Genomic DNA, 27952 nt, shown 5'->3' with positions numbered 1-27952 from the left:
TGATAACCACCTCCTTTTTGAAGTCGGTAAAAAAATAACAGAGTGCAGAGAGGTAGAGTGAATTTTATTTAATTGTATTTTTTATTTTCCTGTTCTCCTGTGGCCATTTCCTAATATTTACCAGTAGTTTATGGACATAATACATAAATTACACGAGTGAAACCACGAGGTACAGATAGTCACTCATAATTAGGTGGTACGAAGTTCACCGGGTCATCTAGTTAATCATAAAATTTCGCGGCATTTTGACGCAAGCTGTTACCATGTTCCGACATACGTTTTTAGTACTAATAATTTTAAATACGGGAGATTTTCTTGGTAATGTGCGAAGTGAAAATATTAAGAAAATAAAAATTCCCAAGTGCTGTCTCGAAAACCAAATATTACAACGGTCAAAGGGATATAAATGCATATTATCACAAAAAGATATTACCACAAACTCGTTTTCAAATATACCAGTTTACGACAATATCTACACACTAAATATTGAAAGAACATTTAACGATTTATTTAGCTTGGAATCGAGTATGAAACCAGATAATGCTAACTTAAAAAATTACCTTCCTTCCATGAGGGCTCACTTGTTTAAGGTATGTATTTATATTTATAATACGATAGTTACATATTAACGTCTTAATACATCTCGTGCACCAAAACTTGAGACCTAAGGGTGAACATGCCGCCGTGAGGCTCCGGCGTTGTAGAATAAGGCCTCCCCCTCTCTTCCCGTGCACCATCCATGCACAGCCATAGATTAGTAAAGATTACTCATTCCTAACAAGAAAATGTACCCAGTTTCGAGAATTGAAATAGTTGCGTAAAAAATTTTTGCCACGTCTCCGTACTAAAATGTCCCTAAAATATTTGAAATAATTATTTATTAATTATGTAAATTACGCAGTGTTAGTTAATTATTCGTAAATTTTCTCTAAAAATGTTTTTATTTGTCAAGAATTCAAAAAAAGAACTTACTAATAAGCCGTTTGTGGCTTCATTCAATTTCAAGGCGGCAAAGTATCTTTACTAATCTATGTGCACAGCATATATATTTTTCATTTTTATCGCATTTTATTTTTTCTATTTATGATATAGTATATTATACATTTGAACTATTTCGGTTCAAATTTATGTATGCAGATGTTCAAATGCATTGATCGAGACATGTCCCATCGAATCTGTATCAAATCGCGGTGCGATGGGGCATGTTCTCTTAATTCTAACAAGGGGTCATGCATATTTGTATTGGTCATGAGGAAAAATGTACCGATCGAGACATGTAGAGGCGCACTCTTAATTGCGGGATTCGAGATCGTACGAGATGCAGTTATAGGACATATACGTACATAGTTTATCTTTTTCTTCATGTTTATTATTAATTCATCATTTTTATATTTATTTTATTCTTGGATTGCCGTAGCCACTGCTATCTTTTATTAGGATACACAAAATTGTATATTATAATTAATATTTATCTATATTTATGTTTATGTACCTAATGATTAATAGGTTCCCGTATCCAATCGCGGTCCCACGACGCTTTTCAATCCCAATATGAAACCAATACGCTTCCTTGAAACGACCCAAGGAAACGAATAATGTAAAAAATTACCCACTAGTGAAACCAAATCAATACAAAAAAGGGTAAACATGTGACACCAGATTGTAAAATATAAAAAAGAGAAGCATAATATAATAATAAAATAAACAAAAACCCGATTGTACTAAAAGGATCGAAGGAAGATTTACAAAAAAAAGATGAAATAGGCGTTTCATTATTTTTATCTAAAAAGCCAACCCTAATATTTATTTCAAAATAAATAGGTTTTCAAACAAATTTTCAAATCCTACCGTGTTCTCATGTACAAAATTTCAGAACTTAATTCAGCGGATTCGGCATGCGTTGATTTCTGCTAGGGCAAATTAGCCAAAAATTAAGCTTTCAAAGCTTTCAAAAAAATCTTTTAAATTAAGCTTTTTTATTTTGTCATTCATTATTATTACTTCCCAGAATTTGATCCCTATAAGCGAGAATTCCGAATGTATGGAATGTGCTCTTTTTTCAAAACGAACTCGTGCGATTCCTGGTTAGGACGACATATATTTTATTTGATTTAAAAACTAATGTTGCAGTTATAGTTTTTATCAAAATCGGCCTCGTTACTTCTTTCAGCATTTTCGCTAATCCTTATAGATTCGGATTTGGCCCTGAAAGCTCATTTTAAATATTCATCCTGTATTCCTTGATATAATAACTAAAGATACATTACTAGCGCGCAAAACTTGAAACATACAAAAGCAACCAATTGTGTAATCGACTCTAGTAGTTCTCGCGCGGAGTAGTAGGTAATTGATACGTATTACACTGTACACGTTAAACATTATTATTTTAGTCTTCTAAGTCTCAAAATACCTTTTGTGCAGTGCGTTAATGTAAAAAATATGCACAAAAAATAAAAATGCTTCATGGAATCACATATCTTAAGTAAAAGAGGAGAAATTATTATATTTTGATTATTTTTCGTGTTTGGCCCGCCATGATTACGTAACTGACAACGACAACAGTAAAAGACAACTTAGGTATTCCTTCCACATTAATGAAACTTGAAACGCAATATCAAACACTAGTTTTCGTTTTATCATGTTGTTCTAATAGGTCTGTCCCTTATACATATATTAACATTTGTCTATGTAGTCATATGTAAGTGAAATGAAAAGCGTGCGTGTGTGTGTCAATGCGCTCGCGTTTGGCTCACTTTTTTATGATATTCAGTGACCATGTAACGTATCTATTTTATATATATCATTGCCCTGTTTATATTAATGCAGATTTTTGGAATCTCTTTAATCTTTTAATTTCCTTTATTTTGATTCTCTACTTGATGTATTTGGTTAAGTTTATTTAAAACATGTTCTTATTTCGCGCCAAAAAATCTGCCATTTTGTCATTAGCCGCTTTTTTCAAACAACTACCTGAAGACACTTGGTTAATTGAAATAGATTATAAATTATAGAAATTCATCCAGCCGTTTGGAAGATCAGAAGTTATAAGGAAATTTACGAACATACAAGATATGCACAAAAATCATAACCCTTCTTTGGCACTTGGACAATGAAGCTTGTGTAAATTTATATTTTATTTATTTATTCCAGAACGGGGATCTATTTCTGGAAAAGCCTAATGAATACCAAAGATGGCTACCTGTTAATAACAAAAGTCATTTCTGCGTGGAATTTGATTCCGAAACATTCGCTTCAAGGTTTTATTTCAGTAAACATGCGTATGGCGTTCGGAAAGCAAATACTCAAAATTTCTCTTGGGGTGCGTACCTACCTAATTTAACACTTCACACATCCATGAAAACTTTTTAGGAACTTCCCAGATGAGGTTCCCTTTCAGGTGTGCTCGCGATGTTTTCCTTGAACGATAAGCAAGTGTTACTTAATAAATTAATTACTTAATAAAAACAAGAGATGCGAGCCTGGGATTTGAACCTCAGACCTCCTAATTGAGAATTTCAAAAAGTATCTAAATGTTATACAGGATACCACTTTTTTAAAAATATCTAAAATAATTATTTATAGGAAACATACCTTTTTTTTCTTAACGAGGGAGAAACCTTCAAAAGGTACCCGACGACGTGAGGGCGACGCCGGGTTTTGTGGGATTTTTACCGCATTAAAACCCCCCCGGAGGCCGTCTTCAACGCTTGCTGGAGATCTCCGGGATCTCCGTCGGAACACAACTGGAGTCCTCCTATCACGATGCCCCGATCGGGCTCTGACCTGGGGGAACAGTTTTCGCTCCTCCCACACCCTCTGGTGTTCACGACGGTATGTGACCACACATACCGCCGTCCTTCCCGGGGTCGCTTACTGGACGGTTCGAGCTCCCACTCTTGCCGCCCGCAACCCTGGAAGCCCCCTTTTAGTCGCCTCTAACGACAGGCAGGGGATACCGTAGCCAGAGATATTAGATGAGTGAAATAGCCCCCTAGGATACTAAACGGGGATAATTCACAAATATGGATGAGAATGAGACACGCACGTAGATATAAACTAGCGTGACAAAAAGGCTGCTAAAATAGTATGAAATAAAATGACTTAAACTTTCTATTCTAGATATATATTATAGATAGATATTTTATATACCTCAGCATCTGTGAAAGAGATTTGATTAAATGTTGGACATTGAAATTGGACAAAGGTATTTCACGAGAGGACCCTCAGCGTCAGACACGTATGAAAACGCTCAGAAGGGTTTCCACATAAGTTCAGTATTTCTACCAACTTTGGCTCTATCCTACAAAAATACCGAAATGCATTGATTTTTCCACGATTTTAGAGGATGTAAATTATCCCAATTTTTTTTATTTTTTTTATTTTTGATTCATAGTCGCGCATTTTAAGAAATTGTTAACAAATTATTCGTGATAATTTAGAACTATTTTGTGATGAAGGCCGTTTAGTCAATATCAAAATAAAAAAAATACAGTGATAGCCTAGTGGTTAAGAATCTTGGCTTATCGATCGAGGGGTCCGAGGTTCAAATCCCAGGCACGCACCTCTGATTTTTCAAAGTTATGTGCGTATTAGTAATTATCACTTGCTAAACGGTGAAGGAAAACATCGTGAGGAAACCTGCATACTTGAGAGATTTATATAAAAACAATCTTAAAGGTATGTGAAGTCTATCAATACGCACTTGGCCAGCGCGGTGGACTATGGCCTAATCGTTCTCATTATGAGAGGAGACCCGTGCCCAGCAGTGGGACAATAATGGGTTGTTGATGATGACATATTGTGTCATAAACCGATTTTTACTGGGCAACTCTAACTTTGCTTATTTTCGTTCGAAAACATGTTTGCAGGACATTTTGTCGTTGCATGTTTGTCGCGGACATAAAATAGGGAATATAGGAATTACCCTTACTATAGGGTGTATAAAAATACTCTATCTCCACAATTTCAACTTTTATAGTGCCCAACATCATAACTGATAATAACTTAATCACAAGTTTAGTTTGCAGATGAACCAATAAAAATATAACATTTATTTCAGGTCTTTTCATCTCCTCAGTATTCCTTTTCTTAGTGCTGGTAGTCTACATGCTGCTACCACATTTGAGAAATTTAAGCGGAAAAGTGCTAATATCATACGTCTTCAGCTTGCTAGTAGCCTTCCTATCTCAAGGCATCCTGACACAAATAATACGTCCTGGGATACGTCCTAGTACTTGCATGGGACTAGGTAAATATTATTCTCCTTTAAAATGCATACACATACTCGTACTTAGGGCGAAAACACAAACCCATGTTACGGCGCGGTAGGCTTTCCCGTCAAATCGAACGGCACCGAGCTGTAAATTATGTCAGACGCCGTGAGTGCTCCATCGTTGCGGTATTCTGAAGCACAGCGTCGTGGAATTACGGTGTGACGGCGAAACTCACGTCGGCGGAGATTTCCACAGCACTGCCGATATTTAGATATGGACAACGACGCCACATATTAGTGACAACAGCTCCAAAGTACCGCAAAGTAGCAGTATTTTTCGAGTTGGAATCGACGATACATACTTATAAAAAATATTGAAATCTATAGAGCTGTTGCGAAGATTACCAAGTACGAACAATTTCTTATGCACCGCAAATGACGGACGAACAGACAACGGAGGCTTAGTAATAAGAATCCGTTTATCTTTTGGGTACGGAACCCTATAATAATGTACTGAAATAGCAACTTCACCATAAAATGTATATTTCTTCTCCTGTAAAACATTTTCTCATTATAAGTAAGTAGGTATTATCCCTTATAGTAACTTGCATTGAAAGATTTACTTTTATTTCAGGTACCACTATATATTGCTCCTTTTTGGCAAGCTTTTGCTGGATGAATGTGATGTCGTACGATATATGGTGGACGTTTCGGTAAGATCAAATGATAGCAGATCTAAAAATAAATCAAATTTAACCTACATGGCTTTGATAAGTAAAATAGAAAGATACTTCACTGCCATGAAATTGGATGAAGCCACTAAAAATGATTTTATCATTTATTTTTTGAATTCTTGATAAATAAAAAATATTTTAGAGAACCAATAAAAAAGTATTTCAATAATTTCAGGGACATTTTAGAACGGAGACGTGGCAAAACTTTATTTTCAAACTCATAACTGGTTACACTTTCTTGTTAGGAGAGATCAATCTATGTATTTTACTAATCGAAGCCACATGGTTGTCATTATATATTTATTTAATAAAGGCATGGTCGAATTGAGTCCACCACACCTAATTTCCAACACTACTCTGCCTTAAATATAATCATATAACGTCGCTATATTTTGTTTTTAAGAGGTGTAAGAGTCACTTCAAGTCTTTTTTTAAAGTTCGCAACATCGAGATGACGCGAAAAATTCTTATATACTTACTTTCAGAGGATACGCCAAAGCTCGTAAGATCCATCGCCGGGGCAAAACTTTCAAGTTTTGCATGTACAGCTTATACGCTTGGGGAATTCCATTGGTCATGGCTATAGCATACGTTTGCATCAATAAAGCCGATTTGAGAGATAAACCGTGGATCATCAAGCCCGTAGCGCCGAATGAATGCTACATGAGAGGTACGTCTTCACATATACACCTACTTAGGTACTTCAAAAATAAAATGTTTTTCTGCGAAACATACATCTAGTATGGTTTTACCATTCAAATACGTACCAAATGCGAGCCAAGCAAATATACAAACTGCCAATAGCGAGTTCTTCAGTTCAGTGAAGCTTACCGCGAGCTCGACTCACACTCACACTACTTATGCCGATTTTTATAGCAGTAGATCCGATTTCAAAAATAAATGACGTACAGTCGTCCGCTTATTGGATGAAAAGTATTTAAATCAAATCCTATGTGAAAAATACACCATGAGTTTGCTAAAAAAAAGTCCTGGCCAACCTATGATTAATTAAAGAATATTTTCAAACATTACAGTACTAACAGGTGTACACATACGCTGTTATAAATAAAGTTTCTTGATAATTCTGTACCGATAGGAGGGGCAAAACTGCTGTATTTTTTCGTGCCGATGCTGATCCTCATAATATGTAACTGGATGTTCTTCTTGATGACGGCCTTCAACATCTGGCGCCTGCACCGCGCTACTGCCGTGCTGGACACCACGGCCGCGGGCACTCCCACAGCACACAGAAGTCAGAAACAGAGGTAATATTTCAAATGTATGCCTAACCTAACCTATCCTAACCTAATAGCACCACAGGTTAGGTTAGAACAAATGAAATGGTTATAAAAACAATACTTTTCAATATTTACGATAAGATACGAGATAATTTTATTATAACATGCTTAAACGGCGAATAAAATACCGCGCGCCAGCACCAACGCCTCCAAAGTAAAAGTTCTCTAAAATATGCTAGATCCACATGGTTAAGTAGCCAATAATGAAACAAATGGGTCGATGTCAATCTATTACAACACGTAGGTGCTATGTGGCCCGCGCCTCACAGCATACATTCATTCCATTTAAAAAGTGGAAAAACCCTCTATAGTTCGACTCCCGCGGCACAACCGCCACACCTATTTCTGACTAATAACAGCTTAAAGCGCTGATGTCGCCTGGTTTGAAGGGTGTGGTAAGGAGATATACTATAATAGGGGTAGCTGCGTTTCTGTGGCCGACCTCAGGTATGAATCTAATCTTATCTGCGGTTTATTACCATGTCCATTGTCCATGGGAGGCAGCTACCACTTGCCATCAGGTGGACTGTATCTTATATTATAAAGAAATATTTTTAAATTTTATTTATATTTTTTTCAGGTTTTTTATATATCTCAAGTTATCTGTTGTAATGGGTGTAAGCTGGATATTGGAAGCAATAAGCTCGCTGAAGCCGGAATTGGGAATATGGTACATATCCGATTGGTACAATGCACTCATTGGCGTGTCAATCTTTCTGATATTTGTGTGTAAAAGGAAAATATATAATCAACTTAAAGAACGGTAAGTGTTTTCATCGGCGACGTTTTATTTATCATTGAGTATTATCTGGTATTATACGAGTATGAGGTATATACCCATAACAATTATGCTGATTGGTCATAAGCAATCAATCAAAATAATTATCAGTTAATTTCAAAATTATTTTCGTAATAAATTGTCGAATTTCGCTGATATTTTGACGTTTGTATAAAGTATATTTTCTACGGAGCCCTTTTTTGAAGAGTCATCATTAGACTACATTGTTCACTTTTCTTAATAAATTTTTCTTAATTCTTAATTTTTGTCTATTCCGTTACTTAAGTGATTTCAGGAGAAGTTGGAATCCTAAAACAATTCAACCCCGTGCTAACCCTGAGGACACGTAAAGTAGGAACACCTCCAATAAGTATGAACCCTTACCACACCCAGATCACAGCAGCGCTCAATAATCTTTTATGGCTGAAATAGTTGTGGCGTTGTGCCTCCGGAGTCCGGTTAACCACAAAAGGTTGCACCACATTCAAATGTTGTAAGGTAATATAATTATTCAAACGAAAAATATTTTTTCCAGACTTTCTCGGTGGTATAGCCGGTCTAACACGAAGACATCCTGCGATGGCACTAGCATATCCTCTAAAAGTCTAGAAGCACCGAACGAGGTGCAACAGAATCCAGTCGGAACGAACGTTAAGGCTTTGGCTTAACTAATGAGTGCCATTATTATAGATAATCATAGACGGTGCCTGGTTTGGGCAGTAGCGTGTATCTTACATCGGTAACGGCTAAGCTCGTCGGAGGCCCGAGGTGGAAATATCCATCCAGAGCCACATTTGTATTTTGGATTTTCGTGCTCATACTTTTTGGTCTCTTGCTAATATTCTTTGTGTTTTTATACGGGAGTTTTACTAATATGTATATGATTTACCTGTCCTTGTTTGATGATAAAAATGAATTATTTTTCACCGGATATTATTTAGTTTGAGAAAATTATAACATCAAAAGAAAAGCGTAAAGGTAAAAAAGAAAACTCTTTGTCACCGGACTTAATTTCCCAAGGAATCTCACTGATGAATAAAAGTTAATAATAAAAGGTGTGAAAAATAGTTATGGATATTCCGAAGAAAAATGCTTCGGTAGAACAACAAGCTTAAATTAAGATGAAATAAATGTAAGACCATAATGAATACTAAGCTATCAAACAAAAAAAGAAGACCGAGAACAAGAAAGATCTTACGAAAAGAAGATATAAGACTACAACGGTACAGTATCATACTCTATGATGCCTACTCTAGCTCAGCTTCTGCGATCTGCGGTCCATTTGTAATATGTTGGAGATGAAGACAACTTGTCATTTGTTTACTCTAGTTACTATATTGTGGAGATAACTTCATTGTGTTTTGTAATATTGTCTTTAGATACTGGGGGCCTACGGCCATCTTTTAAATGCCATCATAGTTCAGGAAAATTATATTTCAATATTGCATCAACATTATATTTTTCTAATACCCCGATCCCCATAAATCAGGTTTGTTTTATTCCTGCCGTGCGATGTAAACTTAAACCCTTATTCATTTTTCGCTTACCCATTGTATAATACCAACTGAAATTGTTATATTTAAAAAAAAAAATTCCAGCAAAAAAAGAATGAATATGTTCGACCGACGTACAAAACTGCTTATTGTAATATTATAAAAACAATCTTATTTTAACGAGGTCGTGGTACGAAATTCCAATGTATGATTAAACTAATATTGTTTTAAGAGATGGTAGTACATCTGTAATCAACCAAATCAAAAAAGCTATATTTTCTGATTGATATAAGGATTTATCAAAATCGACACGTCCAGTCTCGCTTTCCTCTACTAACGCTTCACCGTTTTCGGTACATCAACCCCTACGGGGTAGAATGAGAATTGGTGAAAGTTTGTATCATTATTTCATTTTTTAATTTACGCATACGAAATCTTGGACTAATATTAGTTTGTTAAAAAATACTAGATTACTAAAATATATTTAATCGTTAATAGCGTTAATTTTACTATTAAATATAATAATTAAATATTACTACGTTTATAATGTATAAAATTAGATCAATCCATCAGTTGTTTTATTTCCTTTAATATAAATACAACAAGAATAAGAATAATTGTCCGCAATTCAAATATGTTTACTTATTTTTTCTTTTTAAATAACATCAAAATATACGTTATATTATGTATTTTTGTATAATCATTTGAGTTATTTTATTAGGGGTCGTTCAAGTATTACGTAACGCAATTTGGGGGGGAGGGGGGGTCTTGTAAAACGTTACGATGCGTTACAGGGGCGGGAGGGGGTCTTCCGTAATACACGTTACGTAACATTTTTTTTAATAAAAAAATAGGGAATTAAAACTCCTAAATTGGCAACCCTTTTCATTTACGTTTTACGGGAAATCCCTTGAATGAGTGGGTTCAGCCGACTTAGTTCGGCTTTTTCGGAGTTGATGTTTTATTAGTTTTTACTCTTATTCGGATTAAAAATCTCTTGTTTTATTTCTTAGTACTATAAAGTAAATATGTAAGTAAAAGTATCCCAAGGATAAAAACTATAACATAACTTTTTAGCGAGTTTAGGGTAAAAATTGACACTTGAGTGTTACGTAACGTTAGGGGGGGGGGGGTATAGAAAAACGTTACGGTGCGTTACAAGGGGGGGAGGGGGGGTCAAAAATCTTCAAAAATTGCGTTACGTAATACTTGAACGGCCCCTTAGAGAAATTACTGTGAAACAATTTTCCGAATTGCTGGAATAAATAAATTCATACCGATGAACGGATGTACCTATTGTTATACCTACATGAATACCTATTGATAATACGTAGTATAACCCGCGTAAAACTACTAGTTCGCTCTGAATATAGGAATCGCATCATCATAGTAAATTGTATGACTACACCTGCTCGCAACAACTTCAGAGCGGACTACCAGTTTGGCGCGGACTATACCTATTCGTAGTCGCCATGTAGTAGCATAGAAAATATACATATTATTTTGTAAGCAACTTTACTTCCGCTTAATTCGTTTGTGCGCGCATCGTGAATGTCTTATTCCTTCAATAATATCATTATAGGTAATAGGTACATCTATGTATTCCTCCGAATAATTTCAATAACTCTATTTTCACAAACTAGAAACATATTTGGTCAAATAAACTCAAGTATGGCATCTACACAATCGTGCGCGTGAATGTTGCCGAACATACTCGAATGTGTAGGGGACTCTATAAAGAAATTAGGCACTATATAAGTTGTCTTGGCAAAACTGCAAAACTCTGAACGATTTTATTTTAGTAATTACTATAGAAGTTTTCATACGTAAGCTGCTACATAAGCGGTTATTTCATCATGCTTATACAATACCATTACAATACTCATACATTAATACAGTATGACATATTTGATGATTTTAGATTTATGTGATTCATGATTCGAGATTCGATAGATTCTTTTTTTAATAGACTGCATTTGGATTTAATGTAGTTCAGGGACAAAAACGTCATAGCGGCAACACTTACAATTACGCTTTATCATCTGTGGAATTTGATGATTGATTTTTGTCGAGGTTATCTTCGGAAACCAGCTGTTCTGTGCACTGTCTGCATTGCGCCTGCCTGACTGAACTGAATGCATTTGTAAAAAAATTGTATCCCAGACAGAGCTCAGATTTATCAGGCAGTCCAGTTCGAACCCGGCCGCCGACGAGATGACTACTGCCGAAGAAAGGTGTGTACCGTGATTTTTACCTTGTTTTAGATGTGGAATTTAGTATTATGAGTGTTTTGTAATTTTTCTAGAGTATGCGAAGAGATCGGGGCTCTAGAGGCAATTCTTATGGATGATGTGGTAGTGAGACGTGTTGATAATGTGCCTAAAAGTTTGGAAACTGTGGTACATCCATCCACGGGGGATGACACCGAGCAGCAGTATGTTTGTGTGACTTTGGAGGTCAAATTGACCCCGGAGTACCCCGACAGCAGCCCCGTCGTCATTCTGAAGAACCCAAGAGGCCTTGACGATTGTGTACTCGCGAGCATTCATTCACAAATCTTTGAGAAACTCTCCAAAAGTTTGGGGCAGCCAGTTCTCTTCGAATTGATTGAGGTAAGAAAAATATAATAATATTTTTTTTTATTATTTGCTATCTATTAGTTTGCAACTCATACCTTATTTGCTTAATATATATAGTATTAATTATTCATGATTAATAAGTAATGAATAATTATTAATTTTCATCTTCATATTCTTCAAAAATTATAATCTAGAGTTAAAAGATATTTTTTTTTATTTTAGTTCTTCTCAAACATAATTTAATTTATATGTGAGTTTTTTAGAACATAGAAGTTGGTGGTACATGACCATCGTAGCTTTAAGGAGTATGTTCAAATGCCTTGTGTCAGTGCCTCTCCCGTACCACAGTCTTGTACTAGAAAACAGCAAGTCAACGCTGCTCTTACTAACAACAGCAGCATTAACCTGCTATTACTAATAACAGCAGCGCTAACCTAACAGAGAGGTGTGACACTGGTCCCAGAGTAGACTCAGGTAGGAATATCTAATCCTATCTGGGGTTGATTACAGATGTCCATGGGCGGCAGCAGCCACTTACCATCAGGTCGACTGCATGCTCGTCTGCTACCCTAAATTTAAAAAAAAAAAATCTAGAAAAACTCTTTACACCAACAATGTTTATGAGGCTCTGAATATAATTAAGAAAATGTTTGACATCAAGGTTTGTATAACATATGACAAAGGTAGTAAGTACATTGTTATGCAACAGGTTTACAATGACCTACTTTTGAATACAGCTCACAATATTATGGCTGGATGTGTGTGTGTTAAGTATCCTGCATTATTAAATTAACTTCAATATAAGATGCTACTGTGATATTTTGAACAGGGACACAAATACTTTATTGATTTCCTAATGTAATATTATACAGTTCCAGTAAAGTAACATAGTAAGCATTTGGGGCAATGAAGCATTTATTTATGGATGTTACTGCAAACTGATATTACTAAAAATGAATTCACATCTTTTTAAATAAAGATTGTCAATAAAATCATATATTTTAGTCAGTAATTGTCTTGAACTTGAAGATGTTATTGAAATGGATGAATTGGTTTAGATGAAACTTTCACTAAAACAATACTTCTAAAGCACAATTTATTTACAAACATTTACTATTCAGACTAGTTTTACTTCAACCATTTGAAAAAACACCAAACAATGTTGCTTTTAATTTATTAAAATTAATGTAGCCTCACTTCAAGTTTGCATATAAAGTTTATATATTTCAGCTGGTACGTGAGAACATAACTAAATCCAACCTCCCAAGTGGGCAGTGTGTGATATGCCTTTACGGTTTCGCTAATGGTGACGCCTTCATCAAGACTCAGTGTTACCACTACTTCCACAACCACTGCCTAGCCAGCCACTTGATTGCTGGCAAGAAGTATCATCAGGAGGAACGTGAGAAGTTGCCCAATTGGCAACAAGCACAGTTTCCACAGTATCAGGTACCATTTTTCAAGGTTCAATGTTACAACTACTTCCACAACCACTGCCTAGCCAGCCACTTGATTGCTGGCAAGAAGTATCATCAGGAGGAACGTGAGAAGTTGCCCAATTGGCAACAAGCACAGTTTCCACAGTATCAGGTACCATTTTTCAAGGTTCAATGTTACAACTACTTCCACAACCACTGCCTAGCCAGCCACTTGATTGCTGGCAAGAAGTATCATCAGGAGGAACGGGAGAAGTTGCCCAATTGGCAACAAGCACAGTTTCCACAGTATCAGGTACCATTTTTCAAGGTTCATTGTTACAACCACTTCTACAACCACTGCCTAGCCAGTCACTTGATTGCTGGCAAGAAGTATCATCAGGAGGAACGGGAGAAGTTGCCCAATTGGCAACAAGCGCAGTTTCCACAGTATCAGGTACCATTTTTCAACATTCATTGTTACAACTACTTCTTCAACCACTGCCTAGCCAGTCACTTGATTGCTGGCAAGAAGTATCATCAGGAGAAGCTAGAGAAGTTGCCCAATTGGCAACAAGCTCAGTTTCATCAGGAAAGTGAGATGTTTTCAATCTGAATATCAAGTAATGTTTATATGTGCAGTCATTATAGAAGATGATCCCTTCCCACTGTCTGACAGTCGCAGGTCTTATGCAGGTTTCAGGTTTTATCTCCAGTTGAAAATAAAGTCCACATGAAAATGATTAATTTAGATTTATTTTCTTATCTTTGGGTGTGTTTCCTTGCTGCAAGTATATAGCGCTTGTAAATATTGCGATACTAACAAGTTCTTAACATATCTTTTTAAGTTTTATTAACATATTGTATAGTCCGCATAAAACTGGTAGCCCGCTCTGAATTTAGAAATGAAACACGTTGCCATAGCAAATTGTATGACTATATCTGCTCGCAACAACTTCAGAGCGGACTAGCAGTTTGGCGCGGACTATACAATGGGTTTGTTAGCCCTCATATCTAGGAGATGACTTGAACCATTCACTCACTCACTTCTCTGAAAGTGAATGATAACTAAATGTTTGCGGTGTTGCAGCAAACCTGCCCAGTTTGTCGGAGCGTGCTGAACTGTGACGTGGAGGTGCTGAAGAAGGCGCCGCCGCCAATAGACTCCACCAACGAACCACCCTTTCACCTGACTGATAAGATGAAGGTGAGTTGTATTCACTTCTTTATGATGTTTTTTTTATAGATTTTTGGACCCGTTATTTCACACGCGACATTTCGACTTAGTCCTCAGGGGTCACCGCGTCTGTGACTGACTTCAGTACTATCCAGGATTGATTATACCTACAGGACCGTTTATCATCAGATAGTACTATCACAAACAGACAGATACAAGGAGGTAGAACCCTCTATAATTCCATTCCGACGGTACCACCGTCACACCGATTTCTGTTATTAACAGTATTAAGCGCTGCTGTCTTTTCTTGTTTTTATGATGTTGTAAAGTTAACTAACATACTTTTCCGAAGCATTCTGGCTTAGTTCTCAGGGACAGCGGCGCATCTGACCTCAGGAATCTGATCCTGTCTGGGGTTGATTGGCGGCAGATACCATTTACATTAGGTGGATGGCATGTTCTTTTACGACTACTATATAATTACTATACTACTATAGTATACTACTAAGTATATGATTTTAGATTGAAATTATCGCGGAATTGAGACATTTTATTTTGTAACAGGTACCCGTCTCAATCTCTCAATTACTAAGTGCTATATAACGTATTGTGTGTATTGCTGTTGGCATGTAAACAAAATAAATCAATTAATTAAAAAATAAGTAATTATCTATGTTTTTTTTTATTATAGCAACTTCAGGCAGATATGGCCGCTATCCTTGCGAGGCAGAGGGCTAAGGGTGGCGTGGTGGGATCTGGTGACAGCGGTCCGCCACCGCTTACCATCACCACTCCTGCTGATAATGTAAGCTTCTATTTTATAAAATACTAGATGACCCGGCAAATGTTGTGTTGCCATATAAAAAAAAATTAAAAATCTAACATCAAGCGGTATGAAAAATGTTGAAATTACTGAAATGGTTATTAAAAAATAGGGTTGTATGTATTTTTATGGCTACATTGTAGAAAAATAAAAACAAAAAAATTTGTGAAAAAGGGTTGTGTGAAAAAAGGGTGAACAACCTTTATCACTTAGGGGTATGAAAAATAGATAGTAGCCGATTCTCAGACCTACTGTATATGTATATAAATTTTGGTGAAAATCGGTTAAACTGTTTCGGAGGAGTACGGTAACTAACATTGTGACACGAGAATTTTATACATAAGATTTTAATTGTACTGTTTATATGTGACGTATATTTTCATCTATATTGGCTTTTGTCGAAAAGTCAACAACCATAGACAAAACACTATTTAAATTATTGGTTAATTATTGACGTCTTGGCATAGATTAGTAAAGATACTTCGCCGCCTTGAAATTGAATGAAGCCACAAACGGCTTATTTTAGTAAGTTCTTTTTTTGAATTCTTGACAAATAAAAACATTTTTAGAGAAAATTTACGAATAAATAACTAATACTGCGTAAAAATAATTATTTCAAATATTTTAGGGACATTTTACCACGGAGACGTGGCAAAACTTTTTTACGCAACTATTTCAATTCTCAAAACTGGGTACATTTTCTTGGCGAATTATTGTTGATGATGTTGTTATATGTGAAGAACGCAACGACGCCGTCGCGTCACGTGCAAGCGTCCATCAGCGGGCAGGGCGCGGCGAAGGAGGCGGGCGCGCGCAACGGCCTGCCCGCGTCGCCCGACGACGCGCCCGGCTCGCCCACCGCACGCCCCGAGAAGGTGCCCTACAGGTGACTAATGTTACATTATTGATTTATAGTCTGATTCATAATGAGGTGTCCAAAATGTAAACAAAGGTGTCGACCTATCAAGAAAATATGTTTCAAATGGTAGTTTCTAATTTTTGACGATATTAAAGTAATACACTAATAATAAAATAATAATCTCAATAAATTAAGATTAATTTACATTGTTTATTATTTATATTGCCGCGATTTCATTCCATACAGTAACAATAATAAAATTCTAGATTTACGGTAGAACATTAAAATGTGATAATGGTAACACAATCGGAACCCAAAACATTTCTTGTGCCGTCATTTTTAAGTTTTGTACATTTCTTTGTTCACATTTTGAACACCTAATTATGAATCAGACTATAGATTACTTATCGTTATTTACAGCAGTGATAGCCCAGTGGTGAATAAACTCGGTCTCTTGATCGAGGGCTCCGAGGTTCGAAACCCAGGCACACACCTCTGATTTGTCAAAAATTATGTGCATATTAAAAAATATGATTATCACTTGCTTATCAGTGAAGGAAAACATCGCCTATGGACATTTGCAACACCAGAGGAGACACCAATGCATCGCCGGCTTTGTAGGAGAGCTCTTTTTATACCCCTCTTGAAGAGCCTCGTGTCGTAGTCCTGAGGGAATACCTCGTACGAGGATATCGCGAGGGGATTGCACGTACGCGGAAAAAATTACCGTGCAAACCGAACCGTGATTACTTTTTGTGAAATGTCCATTCTAGGAGTTTTATTTTTACTTTTGAAAAGTTACTATGTCGATCCGCCATTTCTTTCTTTACATAACAAACTAATCAGAAATTTTAGTTTATTCTTGAATATTAATATAAATTTTGTATGATAACTTAAAGAAAGTATTATTACAAAAAAAGTTTATAGTTTAGGTGGTAGAACCCTTTGTGGGATTATATAGGATTAGCAGACGAGCGTGCATTCCACCTGATGGTAAGTGGCTACTGCTGCCTATGGACATTTGCAATCAACGCCAGATAGGATTAGATATTCCTACCTGAGGTCGGTCATAGATGCGCCGCTACCCATGAGGACTAAGTTGGAACGCCTCGGAAAAGTATGTATCCCTTACCACACCCTCAAACCAGAACACAGCAGAGCTTAACATTGCTGTTATGAGGCAGAAATAGGTGTGGCAGTGGTCTCGCCGGAGTCGAACCACAAAGGGTTCTACCACCTTCAAAGACCTGTATTATTAAACTTTTTTTTGTAATAATACTTTGTTTAAGTTATCGTATAAACTACTCAGCAGCGTTTAACACTGCTGTTATTAAGCAGAAATAGGGTATTCTACCACCTTTATAATGTTTTGATTGATCGTTGTGTGCAGGGGCTTCAACCGGCGCGGCAAGCCGGGCCGCAGGCGCGGTCCGCGGTGACCCGCGCCGCGAGCGCCGCCGCCCGCGCCCGCCTAGCGCCGCCCCCGCCCCGCCGCCCCGCTCCGCAACCCCCGCAACTACCACAACCCCCGCAACCGCCGCAACCGCTGCAACACCCGATACTGTCTACGTTTGAGGTCGCACACGCGTCAAGAGAGATATATACAAAGCGTGTATTCCTTCTGTCTGACGTCACACTCGCCTGAAGACAGATGTGTACAAGGTTTGTACTGTCTGTGTATGACGTCGCACACGCGTAAGGACAGATGTGTACAAGGTATGTTCTATCTCCGTCTGACGCACACGCCTCGGGACAGATGTGTACAAGGTGTGTTCTACCTCCGTTTGACGTCACACTCGCCTGAAGACAGACGTGTACAAGGTTTGTACTGTCTCTGTCTGACGTCGCACACGCGTGAGGACAGATGTGTACAAGGTTTGTACTGTCTCTGTCTGACGTCGCACACGCGTAAGGACAGATGTGTACAAGGTGTGTTCTATCTCCGTCTGACGCACACGCCTCGGGACAGATGTGTACAAGGTGTGTTCTACCTCCGTTTGACGTCACACTCGCCTGAAGACAGATGTGTACAAGGTTTATACTGTCTCTGTCTGACGTCGCACACGCGTGAGGACAGATGTGTACATAGTTTGTACTGCCTCTGTCTAACGTCACACACGCCTCAGGTCAGATGGTTGCAAGACTTGTATTGCTTCTGTCTGATGTCGCGAACGTGTAACCACACATTTGTACAGAATGTGTATGGTCTCTGTCTGACGTCGCTTACGCGTGAGGACAGATGTGTACAAGGTGTGTACTGCCTTCGTCTGACGTCACACTCGCCTGAAGACAGATGTGTACAAGGTATGTTCACTGGGTGTTTAAAGGTCAATAATTTACACAGACAACACTTTAAAGATCTATCTGTAAATCAGGTACATCATCGCCTTCGCTGCCTTCGTTTGACGTCAAACTTGTATACTGGTAGATGTATTCATGTACCACATATGCCCAATGTGAGCTTAGAGAATTTGTCGAGAAGCCACAAGCTGGATAATCAAGTATCCTTAAGAAGTCTACTCGCTGTATGTCTAGTGCTCTACTGTCATCGCTGCCTCCGTTTGACGTCACACGTACACCAGGATAAAATTGTCAACCGTGTGCAAGGTTTTTCTTCTATGAGTGTAGGGAATTTCTTGACTAGCAATGATCCACATAAATACCAACTACCTCCAATAGGTATTTCCGCCGTAAGTATAGTAAATCGCTATTGCTGCCTACGTGCGACGTCACACGCACAACAGAAAAAATATATCATTTATGTACAAGATTTATTCAATAATATAATAGGAAATTTGATCGCAAAAAACAACTTGAATGCGCAAAATCTGCTTGTTCGAAGTCTCGGCTATTGTTGCCAGTGCCTGTGTTTGACGATGAACATACACCAAGATGAATATCACGTACATGTGCAAGATTTATACGCTGGTTTAGGGAATTTATTTAGAAGCGATAAGTTAGACAGTCACCAATTACAATTAATTTCACGAAGAGAGAGAGATAAACAGTGTAAACACGTAAGAGAATTGTTCAAGGGTCTCGTAAATCGCTGCGTCTGTTTGACGTCAAGCTATCCGCTAAGCAATGAGTTTAAATTAAATTACATCCGCGGTTTACATGTTGTAAATACACTACAGTCAGTATTACGAACAATAAATATACAGTACAGTAGATATTGTTACCTTTTTACAACAAACAGCTATGCTACCAATACATTAGGCACACACGAAGACATATTGCATGTACGAGATTTATATGTGAGTGTAACTCAGGGTCATTTAAATAAAATCCCAGTGAAATTAAGGTTTCAACTCTCAGAGAAAGGGTGTTTGCAAGCAGGCGGTTTTACTTGTAGTCATTTGCAGCTTGCTCAAAATAGTAAACAGAAATTACAGTCCATAAATTTAGATATAAATTATTTGTCCTTAGATCTTGTTTACAGTAAACTAAACTTACAGTGCGTAAATGATAGAGATTTACAAACTGTAAGATTAGTGTATTGGCGTGCGTCACAGTCCATAAAAATACATTTCCTTTTATGTAAAAGAAAACATAACTCATTTTTAGATTTTGCAACAATATTTTTATGTTTACAATTGTCGTCAATATATTTACCTCCGCGCTATAAGAAGATAAGTTTACATTCCGAAGTATTTCTAAGTTTAACTTATTTTGTACCTGGTAAACGATTTATTTACTTACAAACTGTAAATTTAATAATTTACTCAATACGAACATTTTACACAAAACGAAATATTACAATCAATACAATAAAATTACTAAAAACTTGTATTATAAATGTTTTAGTTCAATATATATTCGAATATCAGGTACAACTTATAGTAATATTTAATGAATTTAATTTCAATATAAATGACAATTTACCACACATAACACAAAATATGCTGAGTGAGAAATTATTAAAATATTGTAACGCAAATGTATTTACACAATTATTAGAATTACGTTACTTTGAGTTTCATACCGAATTATATTTTATATTTAAAATGAACTCTAACGTAATTACATATTGTTACTTATATTTTAAACTAAAAATCGAAAGATGCATGTTGTTTATTCAAAACAAATCGTTTAATGGGTTTAAAGGTTTATTTAAATCAGAATACCAATTAGTAATTTATCTATATATTGATAATTTACAAAATGTAATTTTTAAATTTGATGTTTTAAAAATGTATATGTATATATGTGAATGGTATTATTGTCATTTACTATTCAATAGTATCGCGAATTTTAATTTCCTTCTAGAAGAAAATAAAATCATAGTAATATGTATTAATATGCAATATTCCCAATATTATTATGGTATATTAAAGTTAGTAGGTAATATAAACCTACTAAAACTTATGTTAAATAATTTTAAATTGGTTGTGAACACTATTGCAGTGGTTGCACAACTACTAGAGACTTGTACATTCAACTCGAAAAAGACTTCGTTGCGGAGTTCCTATGAGGTGGATGGAAGGAGAGAACCAGAAAGGTTGATACCATCTCAATGGCATGTTAGGACAACAGCGATGATCGATTGTTGTGTGGAATCGAAGGCTGATTTTCATGTAAACGATAACGTTTCGGAGTTAGTGCTAAGTTCTAATACAGGGTCTTATTTTCTTGAGTTGACCGACCAAAGTCGGGTTGAAACGAACCACTTAAGACTGATGATTTACCCAAGGTCATTATACGTATGTTTACGCGAATCCTTGACTGCCAAATATATAACGCCTTACAACCATATCAAAAATAGTATATCCTTAAAAAGTATATTCCTTATATCGAGCAACGAATTTATTTGCAGCTTTCCTTTCACTTCTTATGTTTGATATAAACTATTATTATTTTATTTCAATAATTTGTTGATGAACCTTTCAGATTCATGGTTATCATATTTGTCAAAAAGAAATGGTAATATTTATCCTGCAATAATACTACTATACTTATATTAAATAAAACATCTCTCATAAAATACCTTATTGTAAAAAAGGCTATATATTAATAACTTCAAGTACAAAATTTTATGGTTTAATTAATATGAATCTGAAGGGACATATATTTATATACCCTGTTGCGTAAATTGAGCTCTCGGTAATAATAAATCAATAGATTGGGCATGTAAATTTATGAACCATTGATCAATCATCCAATCGCGCGATTGGTTATAGGAATTTTCCAGTTGGATTAGGTCGTGTTATTGGATGACTCATCCAATCATGGTTTCTGACGGTTTTCGTTCATCACGTTATGTAATAATTAGGGATGAACGTTAGCCCTTCGCTCCATCATTCAGTCGATTTCGTACAATCCAATTGCGCGGTAAAAATATCACAGGAACCAAAATAACTTAAAATAACTTCTGCAGATAGTAAAATTACTACATGAAAACTTGAAAACGCATTGAAAAATAAAGACCGTCGAATAGAAGTGACAGTTAAATAATTATTCCTCCAATGAAACCTGTTACGACGTTATCACAGCCTCCCAAGAAGGCCAGAGCTCAATTTGCGTACTGGAATTACATTATATATTCATTACATATCAATTACTAAAGTACCTTTCTAATCCTCCCAGTTTTAATGTTTCTAACCCTAAAACTATTTATTCAACTATGACAAATAATTCCTAGCGGTTAAAAACGAACTGACACAACATGCCTTCTATTTATACGTATGTAAATTGAACTATGTAAGTCCTCAGTCTTATGATAAAATTATAATTCGTAAGGTTGGTTAGGGTAATATCGGAGCTGGGTTGAAATAGCACAATTAAATTGTAGGCAAATTTGGCCATCTTTTTAGGGTTCCGTATCCACAGAGTTAAAATGGCACGTCTGTCCGCCTATCGCAGGGCTCTTATATATCTTGGATCGTAATATTTTACAGTCTGTATAGAACTAATACAGTAATAACAACAAATGCTTAAAATAAAGAAGTTAAAAAGGAAATGAGGGTACCATACAAGAAGCCGGTATTTTCGTATGACCGGAAATTTTAATATGGCCAATTTATCCTACAATTCTAATCGTACGGTTTTACTCCAGCTCCGATATTACCCAAAGTGACCTTATATTTTTTCTTTTTAAGGATAGTAAGTGTTCCTATGGCTCTGTAAATTGTACATAGACGGTTCCTTTGAAATGTTAAGTAATTTATAATAACATTGTGTGACCTGTACATTGCTTTTTTATTACACTTTTTGTTACCTAAGACAGCTTTCGATTCTGCAAAACATTGGCATAGAATCTGGTTTACATCAAGAATGAGCGAATGACAAGTCTCACATAAACAATTTAAAAAATCATAACATTTATATCGATTCATTTTTCAAAATGTTTAACTCGGTGATGGTGCGTACGATAGCGATTATAAAAAAATGTGTAATCTCAATGGACTTGTGAATTTTCTGCCCATTAGCTTACATTGTCTCTATTACAAGTGGGTGGGGCGGCACCACACATTTAATAATATTAATTATATTATAGATGTTCATGTATTCTTAGATTAAGACTTGTCTGTGACGCCCCCTAGTCATTTCATAGATCCCAAATTGTTGAATATTGATGTGACGAGTATCAAAACTATTTGTTTTCGTCAACTCTGTAACTTGAATGTTAGTATGCAGTTATCAGTCTGCAATAGAATAAACATGCAATTTCAACGTATAATTATTTTTAATTAGGTAAATTATTTCCTTGTAGATTTGACACGCGAAAATGACACGTTTATTTTTAATAATTTAAATAAATTCATATTTTTTTATTAATTATTTAATATTTACTTGTTATTAGTTTAATGTTAATTTTATGACTTATACAGTTGTATTTATTGCGTGCGTGTGTTTTTATGTATCTATTAGATTTACCGTTGAATAAACACTGACACAAATATTATTAGGTACTTAAGTTTAGTTTTTAACGCAATTCTCACGTTGTGTATGATTGTACCTACACTTAGGCTTTATAGGACGATGGTTGTGGTTGGCTACTGACGTAACTGCGAATGATCGTGATCAACCATTTTGTCAAAATTGGCGTACTTTTGGTTTTAATGGTTTGCTCCATTTTGCTTCGCGTAACTGCTTGATTTAAGACATGCTAAGCTTATGCTTTCTTTGTAAAATGTATTATATAATTAAGGCAAGCGGTGAGCTTTGTATAATGAGGATAGCGCAGTGGTTGCCTGTTCGCCGAGTTTAGGCCTTTTCTGGCTAAGCGATGTATTCAGCAACTAATCGTCTGAATAATTGTGTATTTATCATATTTTATATTTCACACAGCAGACTATTCTATTTTGAGGCTGCGCTACATATGGAACAATTTGTTTTTAATTATTATGACTTATAATCATAAAAATTAAAACGTATAAAATGTAAAAATAAACACAAACGTAAGCTCTATGCATAAGAACTCAATGTTTGGTCATGCTAGCACAAAACGGTTGATCATGCATGCATGTTTGTCAAATATGTATGCATATGCAGTGACGTCGGTATCTGCATTATTTTACGGTTTTACTTTGCTCCGGTAGCTATATATTTTGTTTATTATTACAATTGACTATTCACATTTCGTCACTAGTTCTTCTTATAGGAATTAACTCTTTATATTTTTTTGAATTTAAATTCGAAATTGAACGGTTAGTTTCCATATATATATCTAATGATATTATAGTATATATAAGTATCTAGCTTTTATTCCTTATATAATGGTATGTATATAGTCCGCGCCAAACTGCTAGTCCGCTCTGAAATTGTTGCGAGCAGGTGTAGTCATACAATTTGCTATGGCGACGCGGTTCATTTCTATATTCAGAGCGGACTAGCAGTTTTACGCGGAATATACTTAAGTTTAAGTTTTGAATAACGACATGTAAGGAGAACTGGATACGCTTAACGACCATCTCAATTTAGTTAGTAATTTACGCACCAGAAACAGCGATATTCAACCTCTTTTAAATATTATCTTTAAACTATGTAATATAGTTTTATCTGACTACAAAACATAACATTATTGTCTGTAAAAAATGGGTTAATAAATTTAATATATCATTATTATTGAACCTATTTTAGCAACATTATTTTGTAATAACAATTGGTTCATTCAACATTCGATATTTTTTATTATTTATATCTATGTATTGATTTAAGACCCGGAATAATTATGCAAACATTTCCGGACTATAAGTTTGGCGCGGATTTTACTTAGTTAAAGAGGTTAAAATGAAATATACTACGTACTTAGTTTTAAAGAGGTTGAATATCGCATGTACATTAAAACCAAATCTTGCCAGTCGGAAGGATATTATTAATTATTATTATATTTCAAAAAGCACACATCGCGTGTTTTTCGATTATTTTACATTCCATTGCAAATACTTTGCAATTCATGAACTGTTGTAGGTACATTATAAATTAATTATTAGGGCTCTAAAACATAATGGTCTACGGTATACATTCGGCAATTGTCTTTTTATTGTGTTTTGCCCAATCTCGTGAATTGCAGAGGTAATTTCGCAAATATTACAGCACAATACAGTTGCAATATTTGTTGCAGTGTTGCATTAATGTTGTGGTTGAATGAGCGTTGACATTGCATTATTTATATGATATTTTAATAATAACATTTATGGTATTCGGTAAAAGATATTATAATAGCTCTTCAAATTTATACATGGGCAATTGACATACAAACATGCCACTATGGAACTGAAACGAAAAAATATGATATTATCATATTATTTTTTGGTGAATAAAATATGGCTACGTGAGGGTAGAAATTACTCCTATGTATTGTCAGATAAAACGTTACTTAAATGTCAAAAGTAACATTAATTTTGTATCTTCAAAATATATGTCATCATAAGAACGTTTTAAATGTAACAATTTATGGATGAATTCCGTGGACCATTGTGTTCTAGAGCTATTAGCGTTAGGATTAATGTGTTTAGAGGCGCGAAACATCTTTTGGGAGATAGAAAAGTACTTAAATGTATGTTAATCTTTTTTCGCATCGTGGCATTATTCGTTTAGAATCAAGCTTTCTGCTAAATCGTTGTGTATAAGTATGTTCTAGTTATAAATATCGTGTGTTTGTAAGCGTCTCAGTACTTGAACAATATTGAGTAGACTTACCTGATACAAACAAAAGAATGAACAAAAAGGACATAGAAAAATGTTCTTAAATTACCTAAACTACAAACAAAAGAACGAACTTAAATAATCTAAAAAGCAAATGTAGAGAAATGTAGACTATATAAAAATACTTGTCAACTTGAAAGGTAGGAAATGTAGGTCAACTAAAAAATTCAGACTCCTGTCTTCTCGGATTTTAATTGTCAGTCTAGAATTATTATGCGCAACTTTATACGTAAAATAAATTTTTCATTATTTTTTTAAGTTTGAAAATATAGTCACAATATTATCAGATGCGTACAAAATGGTAATGTAGTTCAAATGGTTAGTATTTTATGTTATGGATGTAACTGATCAATTCATATCATGTGGACTGCATATCGCTTAATCCTCTTGGAAAGTACTGCTGCATTGCTACTCTTAATTAATACAAAGAAGGTACGCCATCATCAATAAATACATTTCTACACTACACTATAAGAAGTGCGATTGTATGAACTTCTTGATCTGATTATAATACAGACAATCGAATTTAAAAAAATAACTGTGTCATGTTATTTTATGAAATCGAAGCAGCTAACGAGCATTTACTCCACCTGATAGATAAGATGGCATCCATTACATTACATTTTTGGACTCTTCCTCCCCCTTGATGAGATGTACTGAGATTTAGCGCAGCCCCCTCCTCCCTCACCTAAGATCTCTTGAGTCCTAAGTTGCCATGTACCATTCTCGAATCTTCGCTAACCATACAAGATTGAATAACACAACTGTTGTAAGGTAGAAATAATGACCCAACTCCCTACCGCAAAAACCGACATCTCATCACAAAACATCGCCTTAATCATTACCATGTATCGATAAATGTGAACGTTAATTGTATGATTATAGTTGTTCATTAACCTCCACACAATACTCAATATGTTCAAGTAATGAGGAACGGATTAGCATAGATAGGCGTACATCCGGACCGACAAGGAAGGTACCGCCGGTAACATGACGGTTTTAAAATGTATTTTATCTTTCTAGGTGTATTGTATTTCAATATTAATAAATCTTACCAAAGATACTTTGTTTTTATTTCTATACAAACCCTTTTATAATTGTACATTGCGATCTATTGGTCAGTGGTTCAGATCGTGCTCAAAGGACCAATGTTATGGCATACATGCTGTGAAAGGTATATAAAATATAAAACGACACAAAACAATACATTTTTCAATACATACATATTTCAATACAGAGTTTTTTATTATTCTCCAATATAAGCTCCAATAAATATAAGCCAAAAGTTAGAGTCCACAGTTTTCTTGCTAATAAAAAAACAAAAACCTTTAAACAGGAGGAAAAATTAGTTTCGAATTTCAGAGATTATTTATTGGCTATGACACTAGACGATCTCGACTACGTGACTGGTGTTCGAACTGACGCCTGTATCACACTTTTGAGTAGGTATACTTGACAGGACCAATAAAATAAATACGAGTTAATGACTAGCCTATCCGCCAAAGCGAAGGCTTTCTACAATTTTGAACAATCGAATCTGCCGTGACTCGCAAAAGTTTGTCACTACCAGTCACCCACCTCGACAAGGCGCAATAAATATCGTAGTTAATAAATGTCACACTATTTAACTTCAGTAACTTTAAGATTACAACTACCCATACAATTAAATATATAAAATGGAACTTTGAAATTAAAAGGCAAAAAATAAATACCCTTAAAAATTATTTAATCCGGATTATCTTAAATCAGTTTTTTTATTTTTATGTATTACCTATTTCTAAACTAATTTCCATGTCATTAATCTATTTGTTCATCAGCTATTCTACGGATATACCACTACATAAGCTTCCCTTATATAGGAGGGTTTGTTGTATTCGCCACGGAAGACCACAATTGGTCACGACAGAAAATAATCTGTTGAGATGAATACCTACCTCCTATCGCGTGACTTCTGATTTCATCTCTCATTCGCCATGTATTTCACCAAAAAGATAGAGAAGATAGGCAAGTCCTTGCACCAGACATAGGTATTCAATTTAGTCAATCTGTTCTAATCTTAACTTGTTATTCTATGCTCTTTTGGTATGTGCGTACCAAATAATATTTTAATAGCTACCCACTGAGCAACTTCAGAAACAGGTAGGTGTACGATAATTTTAGATAAGTTGCATTTGATCGGTTGACCGCCACGACCAATATGGCTGAAACCTTCATTCGCTTCCGATAGAAGCAGTTATTTGCATGTGGCCTGCACTAATATGGAATTGTCCAGATCGTTCCTGAACCGGTAAATTTACTGATATTTTTATTGCTAGTTGACATTGGCAAGTTGGTTGCGTAAATTGCTGATATTCAGAAATAAAACGCGGTGCCAACGACCCGACAACCTCTAAAGTAACTAAAGGAAATGCTTTGGATCGTATGCTGAAATGCT

General features: G+C 35.6%; 2 protein-coding genes and 1 long non-coding RNA gene across 3 annotated transcripts; all 3 read left to right on the top strand.

Moving 5' to 3' along the window:
- Positions 1–11: 11 nt before the first annotated feature.
- LOC140757576 (G-protein coupled receptor Mth2-like) lies at positions 12–9581 on the top strand. Its single transcript, XM_073093350.1, has 8 exons — positions 12–590; positions 3151–3319; positions 5060–5248; positions 5847–5925; positions 6432–6616; positions 7043–7211; positions 7825–8007; positions 8558–9581. Exons 1-8 carry the CDS (start codon positions 264–266, stop codon positions 8688–8690), a joined length of 1434 nt encoding a protein of 477 aa, XP_072949451.1. The 5' UTR covers positions 12–263; the 3' UTR covers positions 8691–9581.
- Positions 9582–11560: 1979 nt separating this feature from the next.
- On the top strand, positions 11561–22243 carry LOC140757577 (E3 ubiquitin-protein ligase RNF25). The gene is made up of 7 exons (XM_073093351.1): positions 11561–11749; positions 11821–12127; positions 13325–13543; positions 14600–14716; positions 15378–15491; positions 16250–16395; positions 17759–22243. Exons 1-7 carry the CDS (start codon positions 11730–11732, stop codon positions 17805–17807), a joined length of 972 nt encoding a protein of 323 aa, XP_072949452.1. The 5' UTR covers positions 11561–11729; the 3' UTR covers positions 17808–22243.
- A 1-nt stretch (position 22244) lies between these two features.
- LOC140757579 (uncharacterized) lies at positions 22245–26579 on the top strand. The gene is made up of 2 exons (XR_012103998.1): positions 22245–24594; positions 24633–26579. It is a non-coding gene; the product is annotated as an uncharacterized LOC140757579 (long non-coding RNA).
- The last annotated feature ends 1373 nt before the right edge of the window (positions 26580–27952 follow it).

The sequence above is a fragment of the Epargyreus clarus genome, unplaced genomic scaffold (genome assembly GCF_041222505.1).
Source record: "Epargyreus clarus isolate Ecla_fem2 unplaced genomic scaffold, WU_Ecla_fem_2.2 ptg000004l, whole genome shotgun sequence".
Classification (NCBI taxonomy): Eukaryota; Metazoa; Arthropoda; class Insecta; order Lepidoptera; family Hesperiidae; genus Epargyreus; species Epargyreus clarus.
The sequence above is the reverse complement of the archived record's forward strand: the minus strand, read 5'-3'. Positions and strand labels throughout refer to the sequence as shown.

Excerpts from the sequence above, each read along its gene's own strand:
- LOC140757576 (XM_073093350.1), top strand. The coding sequence starts at position 264 with ATGTTCCGACATACGTTTTTAGTACTAATAATTTTAAATACGGGAGAT. Across the intron at positions 591-3,150 it reads TGAGGGCTCACTTGTTTAAG|AACGGGGATCTATTTCTGGA; the intron begins GTATGTATTTAT and ends TATTTATTCCAG. Across the intron at positions 6,617-7,042 it reads GAATGAATGCTACATGAGAG|GAGGGGCAAAACTGCTGTAT; the intron begins GTACGTCTTCAC and ends CTGTACCGATAG.
- LOC140757577 (XM_073093351.1), top strand. The coding sequence starts at position 11,730 with ATGACTACTGCCGAAGAAAG. Across the intron at positions 14,717-15,377 it reads ACCTGACTGATAAGATGAAG|CAACTTCAGGCAGATATGGC; the intron begins GTGAGTTGTATT and ends TTTTTATTATAG. Across the intron at positions 16,396-17,758 it reads CCCGAGAAGGTGCCCTACAG|GGGCTTCAACCGGCGCGGCA; the intron begins GTGACTAATGTT and ends CGTTGTGTGCAG.